This window comes from Camelina sativa, chromosome 17 (genome assembly GCF_030686135.1).
Source record: "Camelina sativa cultivar CO46 ecotype springtype chromosome 17, ASM3068613v1".
Lineage (NCBI taxonomy): Eukaryota > Viridiplantae > Streptophyta > Magnoliopsida > Brassicales > Brassicaceae > Camelina > Camelina sativa.
This window is the reverse complement of record NC_141896.1, coordinates 12458328-12480574: the sequence shown is the minus strand read 5'-3', so window position 1 is coordinate 12480574 and position 22247 is coordinate 12458328. Positions and strand designations below refer to the sequence as shown.

Here is a 22247-nt window from a genome sequence, read left to right as displayed (position 1 = left end):
CAATTCATTGGGTTTAAGTATCGGTTCAGATCTTCCCTTAAAATCAGATTACTCTGAATTCTGAAAAACTATGATTTGTTGAAAAATAGTCCAGAATACAATCTCAGTGGCATTATTGTAATACTACCACTGTTACAATCACAATGGCATTATTGTAAAAATGCTAAATCTATAAGGGTATTCAGAGACGACGGTGAATATTTTTTCGGGCAACTTCGAGAGCATTAAGCGAACGAAAGCAAAAAACCTCGATAAAAACTTGGGTGGGGCGAGATCGTGAAATCTTTTTGAGAGTTGAAATCGAAAGAGAAAAAAGTGATTGTTTACTTGGAGAGTGTGAGTATTGATTGATAAATTCATCAGCGTCGCGATTTGAAACCGAGATTTGATTTTTTTTTTTTTTTGTTATTCCGGTGAAAATTAGTAGACAATGGAGGAAATAAGATCGGCGATGGAGCAACAAATGGATCTCATGGCGGATCTGGTTCAGAAACTCTCCGGAGAGCTACGAACAGGAATACAACCTGCTTACGATAATTTCTTGGGATTTTTCCACGCCATTGATTGGAAGGTAATGAATCTGTCTTTACGTTGTTTTGAATCAGAGTCCTTTCGTATTGTTATATATCAATTGGTCTTGGCGAAATTAGAATCAGAAGTCTTCGAATTCTCGACATTGTAGGGCTGGATTTGATTCTCCGTTAATTTGGGATTACATACTCATATACACATTGGGGTTTATTTTGTGTGGCAGGAGCCTTGGATCATGGGATTAATGGCGTTTCATGCTTTGTTGCTACTAGTGACTCTTCTTTCTAGAAGACATCTCAACTTCCATATGTTCCTCTTCTTATTGGCATGTAAGTTCCCTTTCAAACTCTTCAAGTAAACCTACTGTCTCGTTTGCTGTAGTAACCCTTTTTGTCACAACAAGTCTCTTTGATTTTGGATCTTTTTCATTTCTCCCTATGCGTTTCCTCCATTGTTTAGACTGTTTATGTTTTAATATCGTCTCCTTTTTTCTTTTACTTTGTTACCAGTTCTTTCTCTTATCCAATGATCTCACTAGGCTAGGTTGTGGAATTCATACTGTATCAAGGGTTTCTGGGAGCTTTAAATATATTTTACTTCACTCCAACTGAACATACTAGGCGTTTGTATTGAGTCTATTTTAGGATCCATGGTTAGAGAGTCACACCGTCCATATGGAGATCCTATAACTTGCATGGGTTTATGAGTTATGCGAGATTTTTTTTTTTGGATTCAGTGGTTGGTTGAAGGAAAATATGATATTCATTTCGCAGCACAACAACAACTGTTAGTTTGGAATATAAAGTTACTGCATCTCTGTGAGTATACTTTCTTAGTATACGTTATTGAGACTGATGATGTGACTCAAAAAAAAAAAAAAATGCAGTGGGTGGGGTTTACTTTGCAGAGAATCTCAACCGGGAGTTGAGAAAAAACTGGAAGAGCTTCTCAACTCAAAACTACTTTGACCAGCACGGGGTCTTCGTTTCGGTTCTTTGGTCTGGACCTCTTTTGGTCATTGCAATGATAATCCTGGTATGTGTTGAGCAATGCCCCTCTCCTTTCTCTGTATTAATAATATATAAGAATCTACTGGTTTCATGTTCTGATTTTTTTTAGCAGTGAATAATTTGTTGCCAAGTACTTTGATTGAGCACTTCATATTTGAGTTAGAACAATGCCATCTAGTTGTTTTTAACTTTTTAAGAACAGTTCTAATCCTTAGATCAAACTAAACCATACTGATAATAAGTCCATCACTTTGTTAGGATCTGAAAGAAATATATATATATATAATGATTTGGGAAATCTGATGGAGGTGTTGTGTTTTTTTTTTTTTTGACAGATAAACACACTGTTTTCGCTATGCTACCTGATTGTAAAGTGGAAAAGAGCTGAGCTCAGGCATCGTGCAAGGCTTGCTCGTACCAAGGAGGAATAGATGATCCCATATCTCACACATTTTATGTATACTCTCACTTTGCAACAAACCCTTTTTTGAGTTTTAAGTAGAATCTGCTCTTTTTATGTATTTCGTTTTGGCTTAAAGTGAATTAAATTGTGTCGAACCGAACCAAACCAAACCAGATCATTCTACTTCGGTTTGTACTCGAAACCTGATTTCTTACTCCAAATTTTTGAATTACTATTTTTAAATAAAAGTGTAGATTTTTTTTTTTTTTTAAACAAATTGAATTATTTGGTAGAAATTACATAACCTAAATTCATGTGTTAACCCAAACGGCCAAACCTAAATTTTGAATTAATTAAAATTAAAAAAAATTGAAATTGTCGTGAGAGATGAATGACACAATTAGCCGTTACGAGTGTAAATAGAGGTCGTCGATTCAACAACACAACGGACTCTTCTTTTCAAAATCAGAGAGAGAGAGAGATAGAGAGAGAAAGAGAGAACACTCTAGAATTCTTCATCCTCCTTCGTTTTCGAATTTCGAAATCTCTCTCAATAGTCTCTCACTAGTTCGATCTTACGACGGTATCCATGGAGGTCAAGGAAGAGAAACTGATGGAGGAGGAGCAACGACTGCCGGAGAAGACGATTCCGGTATTCACCGTTCTGAAAAACGGCGCGATTCTCAAAAACATCTTCGTTGTGAATAGTCGCGATTTCTCTTCGCCGGAGAGAAACGGTTCCACTGTTAGCGGCGATGACGACGAGGTAGAGGACACTCTCGTCGTCGGTCGTCATCCAGACTGCGATATTCTTCTAACGCACCCTAGCATTAGCAGATTCCACTTAGAAATCCGATCGATCTCATCTCGTCAGAGACTCTTCGTCACGGATCTATCCTCTGGTATGAATCATCTCTAACTCCAGTTCAAACGATGTTTCTCTCGCGAGATTGTTTTCATCTGCAATTAGATTGTTGTTTCTGTAGAATTGGATCTCGATTCTATGCGTTTTTGGTTGTTGATTTGATTTGATTTTTTTTTTCCATTTAGTTCATGGGACTTGGGTTAGGGATCTGAGAGTTGAGCCACATGCTTGTGTCGAGGTTGAAGAAGGTGATATGATTAGGATTGGTGGTTCAACTAGGATCTATAGGCTTCACTGGATTCCGTTGAGCCGTGCGTATGATTTTGATAATCCGTTTGTTTCACCACTTGATGCGTCTATGGTGATGGAGCAAGAAGATGAGAATAGAATGACTGAAGCAGAGAATCTAGAGGTTGCACAACATCAGGTTCGATCTTTTCTCCTATGTTTCTTGCTTTTACTGTTCGAAACGTGCTTTTAACTTTTTAAGTTCCTTACTGATGTTAACTTTTGTTGTTAGTTTAGCTGTTCTTATTTTGCTCTAGCTCTATAGTTATCAGATGTTGTTTGCTTAGCCTGATAGTGTATAATCTGCCTTTACTGCAGTCACTAGTGAATACTGGATTAAGTGATGATGGAGATCTACATCTGGATGTGACGTCAGAAGGAACTGGATCATCAGTCCCTAGTGAGGATGAGGATACATATGTTACCACGAGGGAGATGTCGTTGCCACTTGCGTCTCCAAGTGTTTTGGCACTAGCTGGAGATTCTGCCAGGTCACAAGAGCTTCAAATCAAAGAAGATTTGCAGACTTCAACAAAGTGGGACTTGGATGTTTTAGAAGCCGGGGAAGATAAGCCAAATAGCAGCTGCTCCCCAAGTAAGCAGCAGAGTGGTGGCTACCTGGAGGGATTAGGTTGTTCTGACCTTCTTGTCGCTGCAGAGGCTGATGAATGCAATGCCAGAGGAGATGGAGGTTTGCATCTGAATGTGATTTCAGAGAGGATGGAATCATCAGTGCCTAATGAGGAGGATCCATTTCTAGTTGCAAAGGAGACTTTATCGCTACAACTCTCAACAGATTCCAATAATTCAGAAATACTACGGCTCACGGAAGATGTTCAGGCGTCACCAGAGTTGTCCATAAATAGTGTAGAAGTCAACGCAGAAATTCCAAGTAGTAGCTGCTCCCCAAGTAAGGGAAAGATTGATGACTGCTTTGAAGCTTCTAGTTGTTCTGCACCTGAGTTGACTATAAAGGTTGAGATTCTGAGCCTTCATCCAGAAGTCAGTGAAGAAACTGAGTTAGTCACAAAGGAGGTTATGGAAGCATCTGCTAAACCACTAAGTAAGGCTGATAATATGAGTCAAGAAAATAGAGAAACTGAGGTCTCAAGGCAAGTTATTGCAGTATCTCCCAATTCCTTCTCTCAAGCTGGGCCACCTTTAGAAATTTTAACTGAAGCGCAAGGCGTCGTTGGTTCTGAATTCATGGGTGAAGTTTTAGTAGAGACTGAAATTGAGAACCCACTACATCAAAAGAGCATTGGAGAAACAAAGGCTGAAATTTGGAGTCACGGAGCTTATAATGAAACTGAAGTCTCGACGCAAGGTATTACAGTAGCTCCCAGTTCCTTCTCTCAAGCTGAGCCAACTTTGGAAATTTTAACTGATGACGCTCCAGGCCTCCTAGGTTCTGAAGTGCTAAGTGAAGTGGCAGTAGATATTGACATTGACAACCTACTACATCAAAAAAGCAATGGAGAACCAAAGGCTGATATTCAGAGTCACAAAGACAATGGAGAAACTGAGGTCTCAAGGCAAGTTATTGCAGTATCTACCAAATCCTTCTCTCAAGCTGAGCCAACTTTAGAAATTTTAACTGAAGTCCAGAGTGAAGTAGCCATAGAGACTGAAAGGGAGAACGTACTACATCAGACAAGCAATGGAGAAGCCAAGGTTGGTTCAAGACAAGTCAGTGCAATATCTGATTTGTCCGCTGGAAACGAATGTCTTTCAAGAAACAATACCGAAGATATCCAAAGTCTATGCTCGAGTTGGCAGCCAATGCCTGAGAGTGAAGTTGGGGATCATTCTGAGATCTGGAGTGATGCTAATTCTGCAGGACATCAGAATAAAAAATCAGGAATGACCAGAGAGACTGAACAGATATTTGATGAAGGGAGCAGCTCGTGCCTTACTGAGGTCCAACGAAGTAATACACAAATTTTCTTGTCAACACCAAATCAGAAACCCAAACCAGAATTGTCAATTGGCTCTGGGAGATCCGAAAAATATTACAGCCTAAGCGAAATAAAGGGTGAAGAAAGTACTGATAAATGGTGTCCAATTCTCTCAACCTTGACGGCAGAAACCTTTGGGGAAACAAAACCGATTGAAGAACTGCCTTCTGATGATACTGGAAGTCAAGAAAACCAGACCCCGCAAACATATACTGTTAGAGATGATGTACTGTCTGAGATGGATAGCTCAAGCACATGCAACATTTGGTCTAGGAGAGGAAAAGCTGCTTCCGTTCTTCAGATCCGGACCAACAAGAGTGAAGGAAAGCAGAAGCAAACTGGGAGACAACCAAAAGACAAGTTGCATAGAAGACAGGCTCTAAGTGACAAGTCTATTTCTCTGACTGTTCATCATGGTACAGAGAATCTGGAACCAGAGATCTTTACTCCTGACAAGGAGAATCTCACCCCAAGTTCTCATATGTTGAAAAGATTACAAGATATTGGTGACGTGAAAGATAGCAAGAGCTCTTCAAAGCTTTCAGGAAGATCATGCTCCTCACTGGTTCATTCCAGTATTGCTATTGTTGATTCAGAGGCATTCGCAGAACCAGAAATCTTTACCCCAGATAAGGAGAATCTTACCCCAAACTCTCATATGCTAAAACGTTTGCGAGAATTTGGTGATATTAAGGGTACAAAAGGCTCCTCCTCTAAAGCAACACGTAAACCATTCTTTGATCATTTGGAAGCAAATGTGATGGCGGAACAGAAACCAGAAGATCTACAGAGCATGAGCAGCAAATCTAAGGTGAAGCATGAGCCTGTGGCACTGAAGAAGAAAGCTGAACGGGTGCCTTTTCAACCTCTATTTGACAAATCTTCTTCCCAAAGTCAGTCATACACTGAGGCTTCTACTACATCAGCGAGGAACAACAATTCTAGAGGCATTCGTTCTTCTTCTGTAAGTCCTACTTAACTCGATTGTCCTCTATTGATCCTTTGTGGTAGTATTTATACTAATCATTAGTTCACTGTGTTTTAGGTCCTTTCTGATGGAAAGAGCAAGATGAAGTGGACCATTGTGCTGGACACTTCTTCACTCCTGGATAAGGAGTCCAGGAAGCCACTGCACCTACTACAAGGTCTCAAGGGGACACATCTGGTCGTACCAAGAACAGGTAAAAATCCCACAAACCTTTAAATCTCTGCCTCCATTTATTATTACATACACCGATAATAGTTTCTATATTCACTTAAAGCACTAGAAACAACCACATAAGCATTTACTTTTCCTATACGACAAGGCTGTAAACGAATATGGAACATGAATCTATCATACAGATCTGGAAAAAGTTTTCTGCAATCACTTCTGACAATCTTTACCATAAGAACCATGCCTAACATTTGGTTTCATTAATCAGTGTTAAGGGAACTAGATGAGGTGAAGCGCAGTCGCAGTCTTCTCTTCAGAAGAAGAACAGAGATGGCTTCTTCAGCTCTGGATTGGATTGAGGAGTGTAAGGTTAATTCAAAATGGTGGATTCAAGTCCAGAGGCCATCAGAGGAAACCAAAGCAACTGCACCGACCCCACCAGTCACTCCTCAGTCAAAGGGATCATTGGCATTCCCGTTTTCACTTCACTGGAACAATTATGCACCAGAGATCGATTCTCCTACATCAGAAGATCAGGTTTTAGAATGTGCTCTTCTTTATCGGAACCGTAACTGTGACGAAAAACTAGTTCTTCTTAGCAACGATGCAACTCTCAAGATCAAAGCCATGGCAGAGGTAAATTTACATAACAAGATTCCATATTTTGAAACCAAGCACTCTGTGTAGTGTAGTAAATAACGTTTTGGTTTTGATTCTAGGGTGTGATATGTGAGACGCCACATGAGTTCTACGAGAGTCTGGTGAATCCTTTCTCAGAGAGGTTTATGTGGACAGAGAGCACGCCGAGAGGACGGACTTGGAGTCATCTAGACGACGTCGTGTTGAGAGAAAGGTACAACAACCGAGCTTGTAGAAGAAAGTCAACATACAATGGAGGAGGAAGAGGAGAGAGTGGTGCAGCAGCTAAAGGCTTGAAGCTCATATTGCTCCATAACTCTCACTACGGCCACACTCATTGATGACGCTTCATCATCATCATCATCCATCAGTACCATCACTATGGCGACAGTCAATGATGATGCATCATCTATCATGTTCCTTCTGTCCAACTAAGCCAAATAATTCTACTCGCTTACTCATGGTAAACATATGGAATAGTGTTTTTAGAATGAATTGACATTTCCATAATGTGGCTACTATTATGACTCTTCTAATTTTTTAATTGTGGAATCCAACGATAGGGATCGTCACTTTACGAAATTAGAATATTGGATAAAATCGTAAAGCTTAGATATCGACCATACAATTTGCCAACATGCTTTCAAGTAATCACCGTGTTAATTAACTCTTTTTTCGGTGTGGTAACGACTTTTCAAAACATGAAAAGGAACTTTTAAAGTGTCTTATTTTAATTTATCAACAATAATGTTACAATTTTTCACATCTTACACATATTCAACCCATGATGACTCGATGAGTTTGCGACACCTTAGTTTAACTTTGCAAAATAAATAGAAAAAGGCGAGACTTGAACTGGAGATTAAGTTTTAGAAACTTCAGATTCAGTGTTTTGAAGAAATAACAAACATCGTTCATGTAATCAACTCGCACTTTTTCAACTTTTTAAAGAATTACAATGACGTTTATGGAAAACTTTGATTGTGTTAACCTAGTACCCCTTATAGATGAGGCACCAAAGTTTTCTTAGTAAGGATCTATTTGAGTCGGCAACAATATCAACAACAGCTCCATATTCAAATTCTATGGTAGACCCTTAAAACCATCTATAGTGAGTTTCTCTAGATGGCCACATCGGAGTTGAGCCAATGTAGATGTGTTGAGCATTGACCACTAGTTGATGAACTATCTATCGGATATAGTGAAAGTAAGACATACATTATATGAATACCTTTATATATCAGATTTACAAGCTAAACAAAAACAAACCGACGCTAGAAAGATTGTCCCAGGAGGCCAGGACTACAACGATATAACAAGTTATATTAAAAACAAGGAAAGCAACATATCCTTCTTTCATTGTATTGATAAGCTAATAATATGTGCAATCAAAAATAGAAAACGAAGATGACGGATTAATATTGAGAATAATACATCAAAACCCGACAGAAAACCAGTGGCTAAGTACCGCCAGTGCACTATGAGTTCATATTATGCAGAAATATTGTCTAAAATGTGTTAATGTTGGAAGACATGAGGAATCTATAATTGGCTAATATACTATAATAATAAAAATAATATTATACAGAAAAGTTAATATATATTTCTGTATAATGAAACCTTAAGCGCATACTTGATCTATTTACGTTTTATCTTCTTTTATTCTATAATATTATCTTCTTTTATATAAAAGTTAATATATATTTCTGTTGGCTCCTTGTACCATTGTTGGGTTATCGTTGTACCTTCTCCGATGGAGATGAAGGATTTGGTGCCCCAAGTATAGCTCTCTTGCTACTGCATTGGACAAGAATGCTGCTTCAGGCTGCAAGATGATGCATTGTATTAACTAGGGATGAGAATCCGCGCGTTGCGCGGGGTTTTTTGCTAATCATACTTGGCTTAAATTTTATGTTCACTTAATGGTATATTATTAATAAAAAAACTTATATATACTGTTTTATGAAATATTTTTAATAAAACATATTTTTTTTTGTTTTTGCACCCTTAGCACATGTACTTATATGTATCGACTATATATTGGTGCAGCAAACGCTTTGATCTTACCATCGTCATACCTTATGTCAGTCTTGTTTGAATTTGGTAGGCGTAATATTGCCTCTTAGTGATGTAAGCTCTTTTTCTTGTATTTTCCTCACTTTCGACAACGGGGATTGCTTCATGATATCACAAGGACAAGACCAAAACCAACATGGCTAACTCTAGGGTAAGTTTTATCATCATCTGGAAGCCACCCTGCTATTCTGGCAGCCTGATTCAAAGTTAGAAGACAACCAAAGTTACGACTGAAAGTTTCAGTCAAGATCACATTTTACAAGACGTGAAAACAGTAAAATATTCATCAAACCCACTTTGAAGAACATATTAAAGTGCTGCTGCTGGCCAACATCGGTCACATATATAATCCATTCAGCTTTCTCTTCATTAAGCCGATACCTGTGCCAGAAAGATTTTAGCACCAGCAGAGAACGATATGGAAGTTCAAAACAAGCCACACAGAAACAGAAAGTCATAATATAAGAGATGCCTTTTCCAAAGATAACCCACGAAAGAGCAGTCAGATCTGTTGAGGCATAGTTAAAACCACCGTCACTCTTTACAACAATGAGTGGGATTTCAAAGCCTTCGATGAATATCACACGAGCACCTTCATTTTCTTCAACTAACCCCTTGCTGCTCAAATCCTCAATTATGTTAGCGATACGAGAGTTGTAAAAGCTTTCTCCCTGTCATTAATAAATTTATTTTTCATTATTATCCATTCATGTATCTCTATCATATTCTGGCGCAAATAATTTAGTATACGTCCCAACTTTTCTTTTACCTTTTCTTCAAGCTCGACTCGAAGGCTTTGGTAAATCTTGGCAAACTCGTTTCGGCTGATATCACAAATCTTAGCCCACGCCTTGCGGTAAACAGGATCTCCACTCTATACTGAAGAAACAAAGAAAACAAAATAGACAAGTGAGTTATATATTGCAACTAAAGGCAGCTGCATATTAAGACACTGTAAAACAGAAGAATGCACCTGTAGGAATTGAAAATTGTTATCTACCTGTAGACGGACCACAGCCTTCTGTGCTTTTTCCTTAAACTCTGGCTCCAAATCAAATTTAAGTTTTGATTCTTTGTAAAACATCTATCAGAGGACATCTTAATGTTAAAAATAAATTGCTTTGGTTGTTCTTCACATAAAACAATTTAAGTCAATATTGGTACATCAGAAAAACTGTAAACTCTAAACTCTGGACAATCATCAGCTTCATATTCGTCCTTTGCTTTCTTGAAAACTTTTGCCAAACAATTGAATTGATCCATTGTGGTGATAAGATCTTCGACTATTTTCTCGTCTAACTCCTTAGCCTTTGTGGTCCTACTTACAGCTGAAATTATGTTCTGGACCTCGTTAGCTGTATCGAAGATGTATAGTTGTAAGAACTTTGGAGCTGTCCCTTCTTCTGGTACTAACGATCCTATTTTGTGATGATTCTGACCATGAATCCTAAAAGTAAATGGGCCACCTTTGTGCATGATAGACATATCTATCTGCGCACCCATTGACGTGAAGGCAATAATAGAATTATAGGTTCTAATATTCTGCTGGTATGGATGCGACATTGTTAACAGCTTTTCTAACGTTGCTGGTGGTTGTGGCTCAGCAGGTAATTTTACTCGCCCTTGTTGACAGCATATTGTATATAATGGAACATTTTTTGGTCCTTTGGTCCCCATTCTTTCCTCTTTCCACACCAAAGCTTCACAAAACGGGCATTGTATCAATCCATCTTCTCCATTTGTTTTACTTGACGATGATGTTTGGCCCTTTTCTTTCTTGTTTCCTATGATTTTATTCAAGAGTTTGTGAGTATTGGATTTACAATATTTTTGCCATTAGAACATATTAAATTTGGCTTTACTTGTTAGGGAAGCATAGTTTTTCATCGTTATTGATAAGCAAATTACCTTTCTGCTTTTTAGTTCCTCTTTTAGCCAATAATATTGCCCAACGATTTTGTCGTGCTTCTCTTTATTCCACTAAAAATATATAATGTTAGTATAGTTTCATTAAGTAAAGAAAGTTGACCCCAATCCATAAGTTATTTTTATGCTTTCGTTTACCTTTACGTACATAGATGGTTGATATATAATCCGTACTTTGCAGTGGAATACCTGTAACTGTTTTAAAGGAATTACTTATAGAAGATTGTTGGTCTCCTTTTATTGGCGTGATCGTAAGTGCATGATCTAATATATGATTACAATTGAGAAATGGTGAACGTACTTTGAGTTTGTAAGATGCATTCTTTGTTTTCTTTTTTTTTTGGTTGCTTGGGTTGAAGTTTGTGAGATGGGTTTTCTCTTTCCTGGTGATTTTTGCTTCATAACTCCTTAGTTTGTATACTTCTATTCTTAAGACTTCATCATCATCTTGTTATATTTTGTGAGATTGTAGTTTTAAGTGATGATTGTATAGTGAAAGGTTGTCTATTCGGTTTCTTATATATTTAGCTGAATAGGAGTTTCAATTTTTACCTCAACTATATTAATTATCATTATATATCTTATTTGTTGTTTGAAAACCCCATCATATTTAGTGAGTGGGTATATTATTAATATTTCATGGTCATGTGTCATTGCATATGGGTGTTAAGGACATGAGTGTCATTGCATGGGTGTGAGCATCATTACTGGAGTGTTTTTTTGTAATTCCTTGAAAAATATTTTTACAGTAAGAGTACGTTTAATTTTAAAATATAATGGACCTTTTAGATATCTTGATATAGTAATTGTATTGGCGTATGTTTTTTTCTATAATGGAAATAGCTTAAAACAGCTTGCAAATTATACATTTTGTTTACTGTATTTTTCTAATAATGTAATAGCAAACTGTTTGAAATAATTTTGGTTTTTTTTTTACAAATGATCATAGGTTTTTCTGGTGTGGCTTTTTGGTAACTCTCAAAAGTAAATTGGCTCGCCATTTTCAGGTTTTTAACATTTGTTTGGGACTTAGAAAATTTTGAAAAGAGGTTTTGATCAGTTATACTTAGAAAAATTATATTTTGGGCTTACAAAAAGCCCAACGAAATTGATAATTTATGCTGACGTGGACACCCTAAAATGAGAGAAAACTCTGCTATTATATATATGATTGTACATGTTTAACTTTCCACAAACTCATGTTCGCTTATATTGATGATGGATTAATATTTGATAGTTATTGATATTATCACATGTAACTTCTAATATGTATATTGGTTAGTATTTTAAATTTAACAATAAAAATAATCAGTAAAAAAATCAGTTAACATCCATAAAAAATTTTAAAATTTTAAAATCTAAAAATATCCTAAATATTATTCATATGTCATAATTTCATAAGTAATAATTTTGTCAATTTTCATCAATTAACCAAAAATTCATTCCTAAAAACTCATTTTTCTATTTTTTTTAGGTTTCTCATATTACTACATGCATTAAAATCTTTAAAATAAAACATGTAAAACTATACTAATACACATCATGTGTTGACATTTTTCCTTTTTAAGTTCATTATTCTTTCAAGGTTTTGTGTGTTTACTTACAATAAAAATTTATATTACAACGATAAATACAATTTATATCCGACTAAAATTATGTTAAATAACTTATGTTATTCTTTTTAACTATGTTATTCATTATTTATTGATTAATATATATGCTTAATTAATTTTGTTTTTGTTTACACATGTCAAATTTTATTAAGAACACACATATTGGAAAATATATCGATTTTGTTAGTTTTCCTTTTCGATTTAGAAAAATAAAATTTTGAAAATATAAACATGTAAAATTTTGTAAATATAATTAGCTGTCCTACTACATTTATAATTTTTTTTTTGACACATGTCAATATCTAATCAATATATTTGACAAAGATCTTGTTAATAAGTAACTTTGACATCGAGCTTTATATAATCTACTAGATAAGGACCCGTCCGATGTGCGGATTTAAAGTTTTGTAAATAAAATAAAATTTAATAAAAATATATTAAAATTTATTGTACATTATTTATAAATTTTTTTGCTATAATACACTGATTTATATCCATATACAAATCCATATACAAATCTTTAATATACAATTTATGTATTTTTACACCTAGGTATATTGTATATTACAAATATATTATTTACCACCACCTAGAAAATGTATATATGAACAAATTAAGCCAACTATTATATGTCTCTTTACTTTCACTTTTGCATAGTTTTTTTAATCACTAAAATTGTTAGCTCAAAAAATATTTTGCATAAAAAATAAATTACATCACAATAGTGTATGACTAACCATAGAGAGAACCTCGGTTCTGCCCTCCTTCCTTATGGAGAGAACCTTGGTCCAACCTTCTCCACCATGGAGAGAACTTTCGCTCCGCCTTCCTCCCTTGGGGAGATAACTTTGCATTCAACCTCTCCCACCTTCATCCCTTGGGGAGATAACCTTGCGTCCAACCTCCTACACCATAGAGAGAAACTCGGCTCTGTCCTCTTCCAAAGTAGAGAGAATATGTTCACGTCTTTTAGCTATCTTAAAGTGGCTTGCTCCAGCAACCAATGAAGCTAAATACCATTTTCCAACGTCACAAAATCTTTTGATAGTAACTAACGTCAAATTTCCCAATGTATTCATGGAAGTTTCTTTGACACACCATGATGCACCCTCTGTCTTCAAGTTCCTATGGATCTATCAACAACGATTTATGTTTTTCCAATCTATCTATGTTTGTTGTAGGCTTGTGTTTGATTAACCTATTTTATCCAACTATTAGGTTGATGACCTTCTCCTCTTTATCTCCTTTTGAGATTGAACGAATGGTAACAATTATGTTTGCACAAAAAAAGGTCTATGACCAACCAATCAAGCTAAAAAAATTAGAAGAAAATTAATTTGACATAATTAATAAAATAACAGAAAATTATAAGTACGGTAATATATGAATCTCTAATAATTCAAAGATGAAAATATAAATTAAATAAAACAATCTAAAACTACTACAATAAAATTTAAAATACAATATTAGAAAAAGAAGATGCATATATTAATCTTCCATTTTTTTTTTGGTTCAACATATTAATCTTACCTATTCCAAACTGAAAAAGTAGAAAGTAGGAGTATAGTTTTGTTTAAAAAAATAAGAAAAATTTGTCTTCCCATTTAAAAAGTTTGACCAATAGAAAAAAGTTGAAAGCAATCTTTTTGAATAAATTATTTTGTTAGATGAATAATATGAGACGATCTATGTTTATATAGAAGTGAGTATTTACATTTTTTAAAATTAATAATTTTCTGTATATTTTTCTTAATCCCTTTTCTATTATCTGAGAAAATTTATTCCAATGAGCTTATTGTTTTTTTTAAAATTTCTTGCTTCCCACTTTCTTGTAAGACGTACTATCGTTCGACGATAAGAACGCTTTCTATTTCGTTGATCTAGTATTATATAATCTCTGTTGTTATCTTGCATTTGTATATTCATCTTTTTCTTTTATGCTACTTGTTCTGCAAATTAATAGAAATAATAATAACACCGTGAGAAATTTGTTAATCCCAAAATCCTTAGTTATTATGCATAAGAAACTTTGTTCACACTTCAAAGTCAAAGATTGTGTAGTATGCATTATGAAATTGAGAAACGAAACAAAATTCAAAGAAACGACGACGCAAACACGTGGTAATATCTAGGAATCTTTTTATATAGTTGCTTCGATTAGACAACAAACAAATTGTCTTCCAGACTTGTTCAAGAACAATGATGTGTCAAACAAAAGTTTAATAAAAAGCAAAGAAGAAAATTTTACCAAGAAAAAACAAAACTAGTCAAAATTATTTTGTTAAGTGAAAAATATGTCATCATCTCTTTGTTTATAGAGAGGGGTGTATTTACAATCTTTTTTCCTTTTAGGATTAACAAAGTGTTTTTTTTTAATATAATAATATTACAATTATCTTATGCATCGTTTTACCAAGTTTTAAAACTGTGAATTATTCTCGTTAAAATTGACACGTGTCATGTTCTGATGAGTTACTAACTTTCATATGTGATTTCTGATCATTAAAATTGATTCTTGTCACGCTCTGATGAGTTACTAACTTTGATATGTGATTTCTGATCGTTAAAATTAACACGTGTCATGCTATGATAAGTTACTAACTTAGATATTTAATCTGCTAAAATTGACACATATCACAATCTGGTGAGTTTTTAACTTTTATCTTTGATCATTAAACCTAACACATGTTGCGGTGAGTTACCAAGTTTGAGAACTAAGCTTTTTCTCATGTTTTGTTTAAAGCCCAACAAAGCCCAATAAGCTTTTGCTTTCTGAGAAAGACAAAACAGTAAATCGCAACGATCATCAGACGTTGAACCCTTCCCCTCTTCACCGCCGTTGAAACTCCCCCGTCGTTCACCACCAAAATCGAAGGTTTGTCGGATTCCCAATTGTGGAAATCTCGTAACCTATTGTTCTAATGGGTGTATGGCGTATCATCAATCGTTCGTTTCTCAAATACGCATCAAACCAATTAACAAGGAGGAGCTACACTCAAGTTTGTCTTGCTTCTAACACCTCGCTTACTCATGCTGTGAAGCAGTTGTCTATTTTTGACATCCCAAATTCAGATATCTGTACAAGACCTTCTAATATCTTCCAAAATCTCAGATTCCTTGCTACTTCAGCTCAGGTACTCAATCTGTGTTCTTCTTCTATCTTGTTTCTATGGTAGCTATGCTATTCATTTAGTCGTAGCTTCGGTTTTTTTTTCCAGTTTTGTATATATATATGGCTTTCCAATTTCTTCTAATTTGGCTAATTTGAAAAACGGTAGCTTTGCAATTTCTTGTTTCTGTGCTAGCTATGCAATTTCGTAGCTTCGATTCTCCCATTTGTATATGGCATTCCAGTTTTGTTCTAGTTTGGTTACTTGGTCCTTCGAGATGCTATTGTGGGATGGGATCGTTGCCTTTTAGATTGCATTAGATGAGAATCGAAAATGTGTTATGGAAATATCTGGTGGAACTCTACAAGATTTGGTTTTTCTATTGTTTTCAGCGACTTTAAATGTGTCAATGTTATTAGTGAGTGAGTGAGTGAGTGAGCAATGTTTTGGTTCAGAGCTTTTACATTGTAGCATGTATGTCCTATGATCTTGATGTCGAATTTGTTCTTAACTTTGTATATCCAATGATCTTGTTCAAGTCACGGAAGAAGGAAGAGGAAGCTGACTCCGATGGTCCACGTCTCAATGAGAAGATCACTGGCGAGTATGTTCGATTGGTTTCCGAGGAAGGTTAATATTATTTCATTTTTCTCTTTTTATGTGGAAAGTTGTAGCAATGTACAAATAAAGAAAGAGCGAAAGAGTTTGTTAGTATTTTTCGGTGTTGTAACTTTAGATGGAGTCAGTTGATATTCCTTTGTTCTTGTAGAATTTACTAAAGAGGTGGGTGACATATCTGACAAGTCCGAAATACAGCTTTAGAATTCATTAGGGAAAGTAATAAAAATAGAAAATTGGATTTCAGAGGATTCTTAGAATCATGAATGTGTGATATATCGTTTTATCATTATATGCAGGACACTCTGTTGTGTCTCTGAGAGAAGCTCTCAGACGGGCCAAGGAGCTCGAGTGTGACTTAGTTGAGGTAACTTTGTTACTTGAAACATTAGTTATTCTTGAAGTTGTTTCTAGTGATTGCAACTGGAGACCTTTGGTAAATCTGTCTTGATTTGTATTTATAATTTTCATGGTGCCCAATTTGTGATCCTTGTAAAATGACTCTTACGCCATGCCTCTCCTTTTCTGAAAGATTTGCGGTAGTCGTGATTGTGTAATATGATATTCATACTCTACTTCTGGCTGCTAAGCTATAGCTCTGCAGATGAACTTCTTTTTTTTTTTTTTTTTTTGTCTTTATACGGCTGTGCTTCTAATGATATTTCTGATGAGGTAGGTCTATCTCTTTACATATTTCTAAATCTGTGTAGGTCCAAAGAGATGCTAAGCCACCTGTGTGTAAAATTGTAAAATACACATTGGAGAAGTACAAAAAAGCTAAAGAAGGAAAAGAACGTGCTAAGGCCAAGGTCAGTGATATGGCCTATCCATGCTTTGAATTTCTCCTGCTTGTTTGTACAAAATACTAGTTGTATTTGTTTCCTAAGTTAATTGTTTTACCTTGTTCTAGAGGGCTGAAGCTATTCGACCTGAAGTCAAGGAAATTCGATTTACTCCAAAAATTGTATGGCTCTCTAGAAGCGCCTACCCTATAGATTTCTTCTCCTCCTTATCTGTGTGGTAATGAAAATACTACAATGACATTTTTGTTTCACTTTCTTTTTTTCTTTAGGAGGCGAAGGACCTAAAGTTTAAATCTGATCAAGCGTTGAAGCTGATGGAAAGTGGATATCGTGTGAAGGTAGTAATTTTCTTAGTCACTGGACCCCTCTGTACTGGTTTCTCATGGGCTTTCGTGTTAAACTCCTGAAAAAGGGATTATATTGCGAAAATGTAAATTTATGTTAAACAGTATAGCTGTTCTGACCTCTGTGATGCTGCGGTGTAAACAAAGTCCCTGACATATCGCGTCAATGCTCCCCTTTTTTTTCTTGATTTGAGGTGAATTTAGTAAACATTCTTGGTGAGCAACTTTTTATTTATCTCTCTCTGTTTTGTGTGACAGTGCAATGCAGTGCCGGACAAGGACAAGCATAAGGAGCTTGAACCAGAAAAACTCCTTGAGTTACTATTTCGCTTCACTTGTTATGTAAGTCCCTACTTCTTTATGTTCTGTGACGTCTTCTATTCGCAATTGTTTCGTAGTTTTATCGTCCTTGTTTTGGTTTAATTCTTGAGTTCATGTATATGACATCTATCCTTATCATAATTACATATGTACAGATTGGGGATGCACTTGTGGAATTTGGACCAGAGGCGGATAGAAAAAGCGCAGTTGTGATAGTCAGACACGCCAAGTTTGGCCCACCCAAGAAAGGAGGGGTGAAAAAGATGAAGGATTTGGACATGAAATCTGCAAGAGTGAAAGAGTCACCAAAGACTGATAGCCCGGAGGCCGGAGAGTCCAGTGTTGATGATCAGGGAGATATAGAGAATTCTGAACCTAGGATCAGTGTTGAGAAGCCCCAACCTGTTCATGTCCAGAAGACGTACGCAAAAAGAGAACCAAGTAGTGAGTTTTCAGGAGATGGAGATACAAGCCGGTTTGAACCTCGGGCTCCAAACCAGCATGTAAACCCACAACGTCCTCAGTTCCAGAACCAAGCTCCAAACCAACTACCTACTGGGCGTTTTAATCCTCAGTCTCCAAACCAGCCTCCAAATGCACCAAGGCATCAATTCCCAAACCAGGCTCCAAACCAACAACCTACAGGGCGGTTTGATCCTCAGTTTCAAAACCAGCCTCCAAGTCCACAACGGCCTCGGTTCCCAGACCAAGCTCCAAATCAGCAACCCTCTGGGCCATCTCCAAACCGCCACCCAGACCGGCAAGGTCCTCCACCACGATTTCAAAACCAAGCTCCAAATCAACAACCTGCCGGCCGGTTTGAACCTCAGCCACCAAACCCTCCCCGAGCTCCACCACGCCCACAAACCCGGTTGCCAAATGAAACTCCAAACCAACAACCTACGGCCCCTGGAAGATCTAATGGCCAGACTTCAGGTTATGGGATTTTCAGCACCCCAAAAACGAAGTAGAACAGCATGCTATACACATTGAACCCGTAGAGTTGCAATATTTTTGATATTTTTCTTGGGAGATTTGTTGATGGCTCATTATTTTTACGTGTAACTAATAATAGTCCATGCATACACGTACACTTGTAACCCTCATCAAAAAAAATTCTGGTCACTACCACTCAATAATCCATGAACGAAAATATTAGAAGTAATTTCAATCTAAACTGAAGATGGGTTTAGGCAGTGAATCAATCAAAACTTATTCAATGATTGAAGTCTTTTTTGTTGATTTTGATGTTTGATTTTTGATTGTATTAATAGATATATAACGTCAAATAATACTGTATATAGATAACAGTCTTAAAACAAATTAAAGCACACTCTGTGTAGTGTAACAAACAACGGTTTGGTTTGGATTCTACGGTGTGATGTTTGAGAGACGTCACATGAGTTCAAGGAGAGTCTCAGGTTAATCCGTTCTCGAAGAGGTTTACGTGGACAGAGAGCGTAGCAAGAGGACGCGCGGGCTTGGAGTCATCTAGACGACATCGTGTTCACAGAAAGAGGTACAACAACAAAACTTGTAGGAAATAAACGTACAATTGAGGAGGCAGAGTAGAGAGTGGTGCAGCTTCTAAAGGTTTAACGCTCATTTTGCACTATACCTCTCACTATGTTCATAATCATCGATCATCATTCATCATCCATCATCCATCATGCATCATTATCATCCAATCCATCACTACGGCCACATTTCATCCATCATTATTATCCATCATCACTATGAACCTATGGCCATACTGATCTACGATCCATCACGCATCAGGTTTCTTCTTTCCAAGTAAAGCCAAATCAAATCAAATCAACTCGCTTAGACGCTTACACATGTTAACATGGAATAATGTTTTCAAGAATAAATGACACTTTAATAATTTCAATATTATTATTATTTTCTTCAATTGTGGAATTGCATATGTTTTCCAACGATAGGGATTGTCACTTCAACGAAATTAGAATATTGGGTAAAATGCTTAAATATAGACCACACAACTCGCGAACGTGCTCTGAATAATCACCATGTTACTGTTGTTGTAGTGTTTGCAAAATGACTCTTCGAAACATATAAATAATCATCTATATATAATGCTAGACTTGTGCACTATGCAACATCTTACACATGTTCCACCCATGCTCGATATATTGACGACACGTGAGTTTAACTTTGCAAAGAAATATAAATGTTTGAAATTGAACCGGAGAGTAGTGTTCTTTATAAACTTAAAATTTTAATGTTTTGAAGTATTGTTGTGGACTACATATATAAATAACAATAGCCGGCAAAAAAAAAGAAAGAAAAAAACTTCATTCATATGTAATCAGAATTAAAGTGGCAATTATGGAAAAGTTGATCATGCTTATATTTCAAAACAAGAACAGATGTTGTTAGTTGCCTATAAAATGAAATTTTGATTATTAATTATTGTGATAAAGTAAACAAAGAAATAAGAATTGGAAGTGGTACACTAATTTTTTTTTTTTTTTTTTGAAATTAAGGTTGTTTAGATTAATATATAAATGGTTGATTCTACTTTTGCCTAAAAAAAAGGAATTGATGTAATCAGGAGTCATAGACACTAGTCACTACAGTTAGAGAGGTTCCCACCACTTTTGTTGGTGCAATCATATTTGCCCACTTTGTCCAAACAATTACTCCTTTTTGTCCTTCTCTTATTTCTCAAAATCCTAATTGGATTTGTACACTCCTACAAATACTACCTCTTTGATTTTCAAATGGATCCATGCTAATTCGTTTTTATTTGGATTCACTTTTAATTTTTTTTTTTTTTTTTACGTTTTAGGTTATTCTTAAAATAAAATTTTCCTAGTTCTCCTATCGATAAAGACACATGAACATAACTAATACTACAAACTACTAAGCTAGACGTTTATGGTCTGAAAATTCTGTGTTTAGCTTTTCTTCTTTTGTTTGTCTATTTGGTAACTCTTTGATTAGAATTCCTTTTTCTTGTAAATAAAAATGAATTAAAAGAGCACTAGTTAACTAACGTATGAAGTTTGGGGTTGTAATCGAGAAATGGGAACGACACCTATATAGGTTTTGAGAAGAAAAATACTTAGGTTCACTTCTAGGGGTGAAACTCTCCATTCACCCCTTCTTCTCTCAATCAATCAAAATCTTCCATCTAATATTTCATTTAAAAAATAAATAAAAATTAAATTAAAAAGCAACCCAAATTAAGGAAACAAATTCTGTATACTTTTAATTAAGGAAAGTTAAATATTTAGCTTGGTTTAGATTTTTAAACTAGAGTAAAATTATATGTCGGTTTGGGTTTACAAATGAAGTGGTTAGGGTTTAGATTTTACAATTAAAACGAAATTATATGTCGGTTTGGGTTTACAAATGAGGTGGTTAGGGTTTAGATTTTACAATTAGAACGAAATAATATGTCGGTTTGGGTTCACAAATGAGATGGTTAGGGTTTAGATTTTACAAGTAGAACAAAATTATATGTCGGTTTGGATTCACAAATAAGATGTTAGGGTTTAGATTTCACAATTAGAACGAAATTATATGTCGGTTTGGGTTCACAAATGAGATGGTTAGGGTTTAGATTTTACAAGTAGAACGAAATTATATGTCGGTTTGGGTTCACAAATGAGATGGTTAGGGTTTAGATTTCATATATATCGGTTTGGGTTTATTAAAAAGCGGTTTAATTTTTTAATTTTATAATAATGTATACAAATTTTATTTCCTTATTTTATAAGGGGGTGAATGGAGAGGTTTATCCCTAAGGGTGAACCCAAGTATTGTTCTTTTGAAAATGGTGAATGTTGTTGCTATAAATGGTGACAATCTTAACTAGCTCATTAGGAGGATGTGGGAATCTTGTGTTTCCCAATCAACGATTAGCTCATTAATTTTTACTAGTATTTTATTTTCTCAACTCTTTTAAGAGTATTCAATTTTGGCATTCCAGATTTCCAGCGAGTGCATGCACGAGCGGAACCTTCGTGGCAGGTGACACCACTTGGCAGATGTAAATTGAACTTAGAGGTTTCTCAAAATTTAAGTAACTTTATTCTCATATTTATTTAGTTTTGTTTGAAAGTAGCTTTTATTCAAGATATTCAGTCTTAGTTATTTTCGATACCTATCCAGATTTTTCATATAGTAATATAGTATCATAGTTTCTGTTGGAGGAAAACTTAGGGTTTGCTTGCTTTATGTTTGTTATATTAAAGAAAATATGTATGAAGTTTTTTTTTTAATTTCTTTTGTAAACACAATGTATATGAAAATAAGACGTATAATAATATTCTCTCTGTTTTATAAAAATGTCACTTTGACATTTTTTTTATTACGAAAAGAATATCATTTATGTTTTTAATATAGTTTATAAGATTAAATTTCGTTTTTATCTCTATTATTTAATCTTATTAATTACAAATATATTTTTAGTATATTTGTAAAAAGTAAAATATAAATTTAAATAATTTTTTTTATTTTTGTGTATTGTTTTAAAATGATCCCTTTATGAAACAGAAAGAAAAGTAATTTCTATTTATTTACTTCTTTGACGTCATTAGTGATGAAATTAAAACAAG

At 35.3% G+C, this 22247-nt stretch overlaps 3 protein-coding genes and 1 pseudogene across 7 annotated transcripts; 3 read left to right on the top strand and 1 right to left on the bottom strand.

The window, feature by feature from the left end:
- Positions 1 to 183: 183 nt before the first annotated feature.
- LOC104757778 (uncharacterized) lies at positions 184 to 2192 on the top strand. Of its 4 annotated transcripts, none has more exons than XM_010480564.3 (5): positions 184 to 336; positions 425 to 571; positions 755 to 860; positions 1418 to 1566; positions 1877 to 2192. In XM_010480564.3, the coding sequence occupies exons 2-5, from the start codon at positions 431 to 433 to the stop codon at positions 1970 to 1972; spliced, it is 492 nt and encodes a 163-aa protein (XP_010478866.2). In that variant the 5' UTR covers positions 184 to 336; positions 425 to 430; the 3' UTR covers positions 1973 to 2192. The 4 variants fall into 4 exon arrangements, 2 of the variants coding, with proteins under 2 accessions (XP_010478866.2, XP_010478867.2); XM_010480565.3 differs by having other exon boundaries at positions 196 to 336; positions 428 to 571; XR_015587081.1 differs by having other exon boundaries at positions 200 to 336; positions 1268 to 1566.
- Positions 2193 to 2277: 85 nt separating this feature from the next.
- LOC104757779 (FHA domain-containing protein PS1-like) lies at positions 2278 to 7432 on the top strand. 2 transcript variants are annotated; one of them, XM_087495839.1, is made up of 7 exons: positions 2347 to 2846; positions 2995 to 3236; positions 3416 to 4424; positions 4497 to 6019; positions 6101 to 6236; positions 6480 to 6847; positions 6931 to 7432. In XM_087495839.1, the coding sequence occupies exons 1-7, from the start codon at positions 2534 to 2536 to the stop codon at positions 7189 to 7191; spliced, it is 3852 nt and encodes a 1283-aa protein (XP_087351965.1). In that variant the 5' UTR covers positions 2347 to 2533; the 3' UTR covers positions 7192 to 7432. The 2 variants fall into 2 exon arrangements, with proteins under 2 accessions (XP_087351964.1, XP_087351965.1); XM_087495838.1 differs by having other exon boundaries at positions 2278 to 2846; positions 3416 to 6019.
- Positions 7433 to 10072: 2640 nt separating this feature from the next.
- On the bottom strand, positions 10073 to 11002 carry LOC147923590 (uncharacterized; annotated as a pseudogene).
- A 4219-nt stretch (positions 11003 to 15221) lies between these two features.
- Positions 15222 to 18826, top strand: LOC104757780 (translation initiation factor IF3-1, mitochondrial). The gene is made up of 8 exons (XM_010480567.2): positions 15222 to 15599; positions 16115 to 16205; positions 16493 to 16560; positions 16904 to 17002; positions 17104 to 17157; positions 17266 to 17334; positions 17599 to 17682; positions 17817 to 18826. The coding sequence occupies exons 1-8, from the start codon at positions 15387 to 15389 to the stop codon at positions 18630 to 18632; spliced, it is 1494 nt and encodes a 497-aa protein (XP_010478869.1). The 5' UTR covers positions 15222 to 15386; the 3' UTR covers positions 18633 to 18826.
- The last annotated feature ends 3421 nt before the right edge of the window (positions 18827 to 22247 follow it).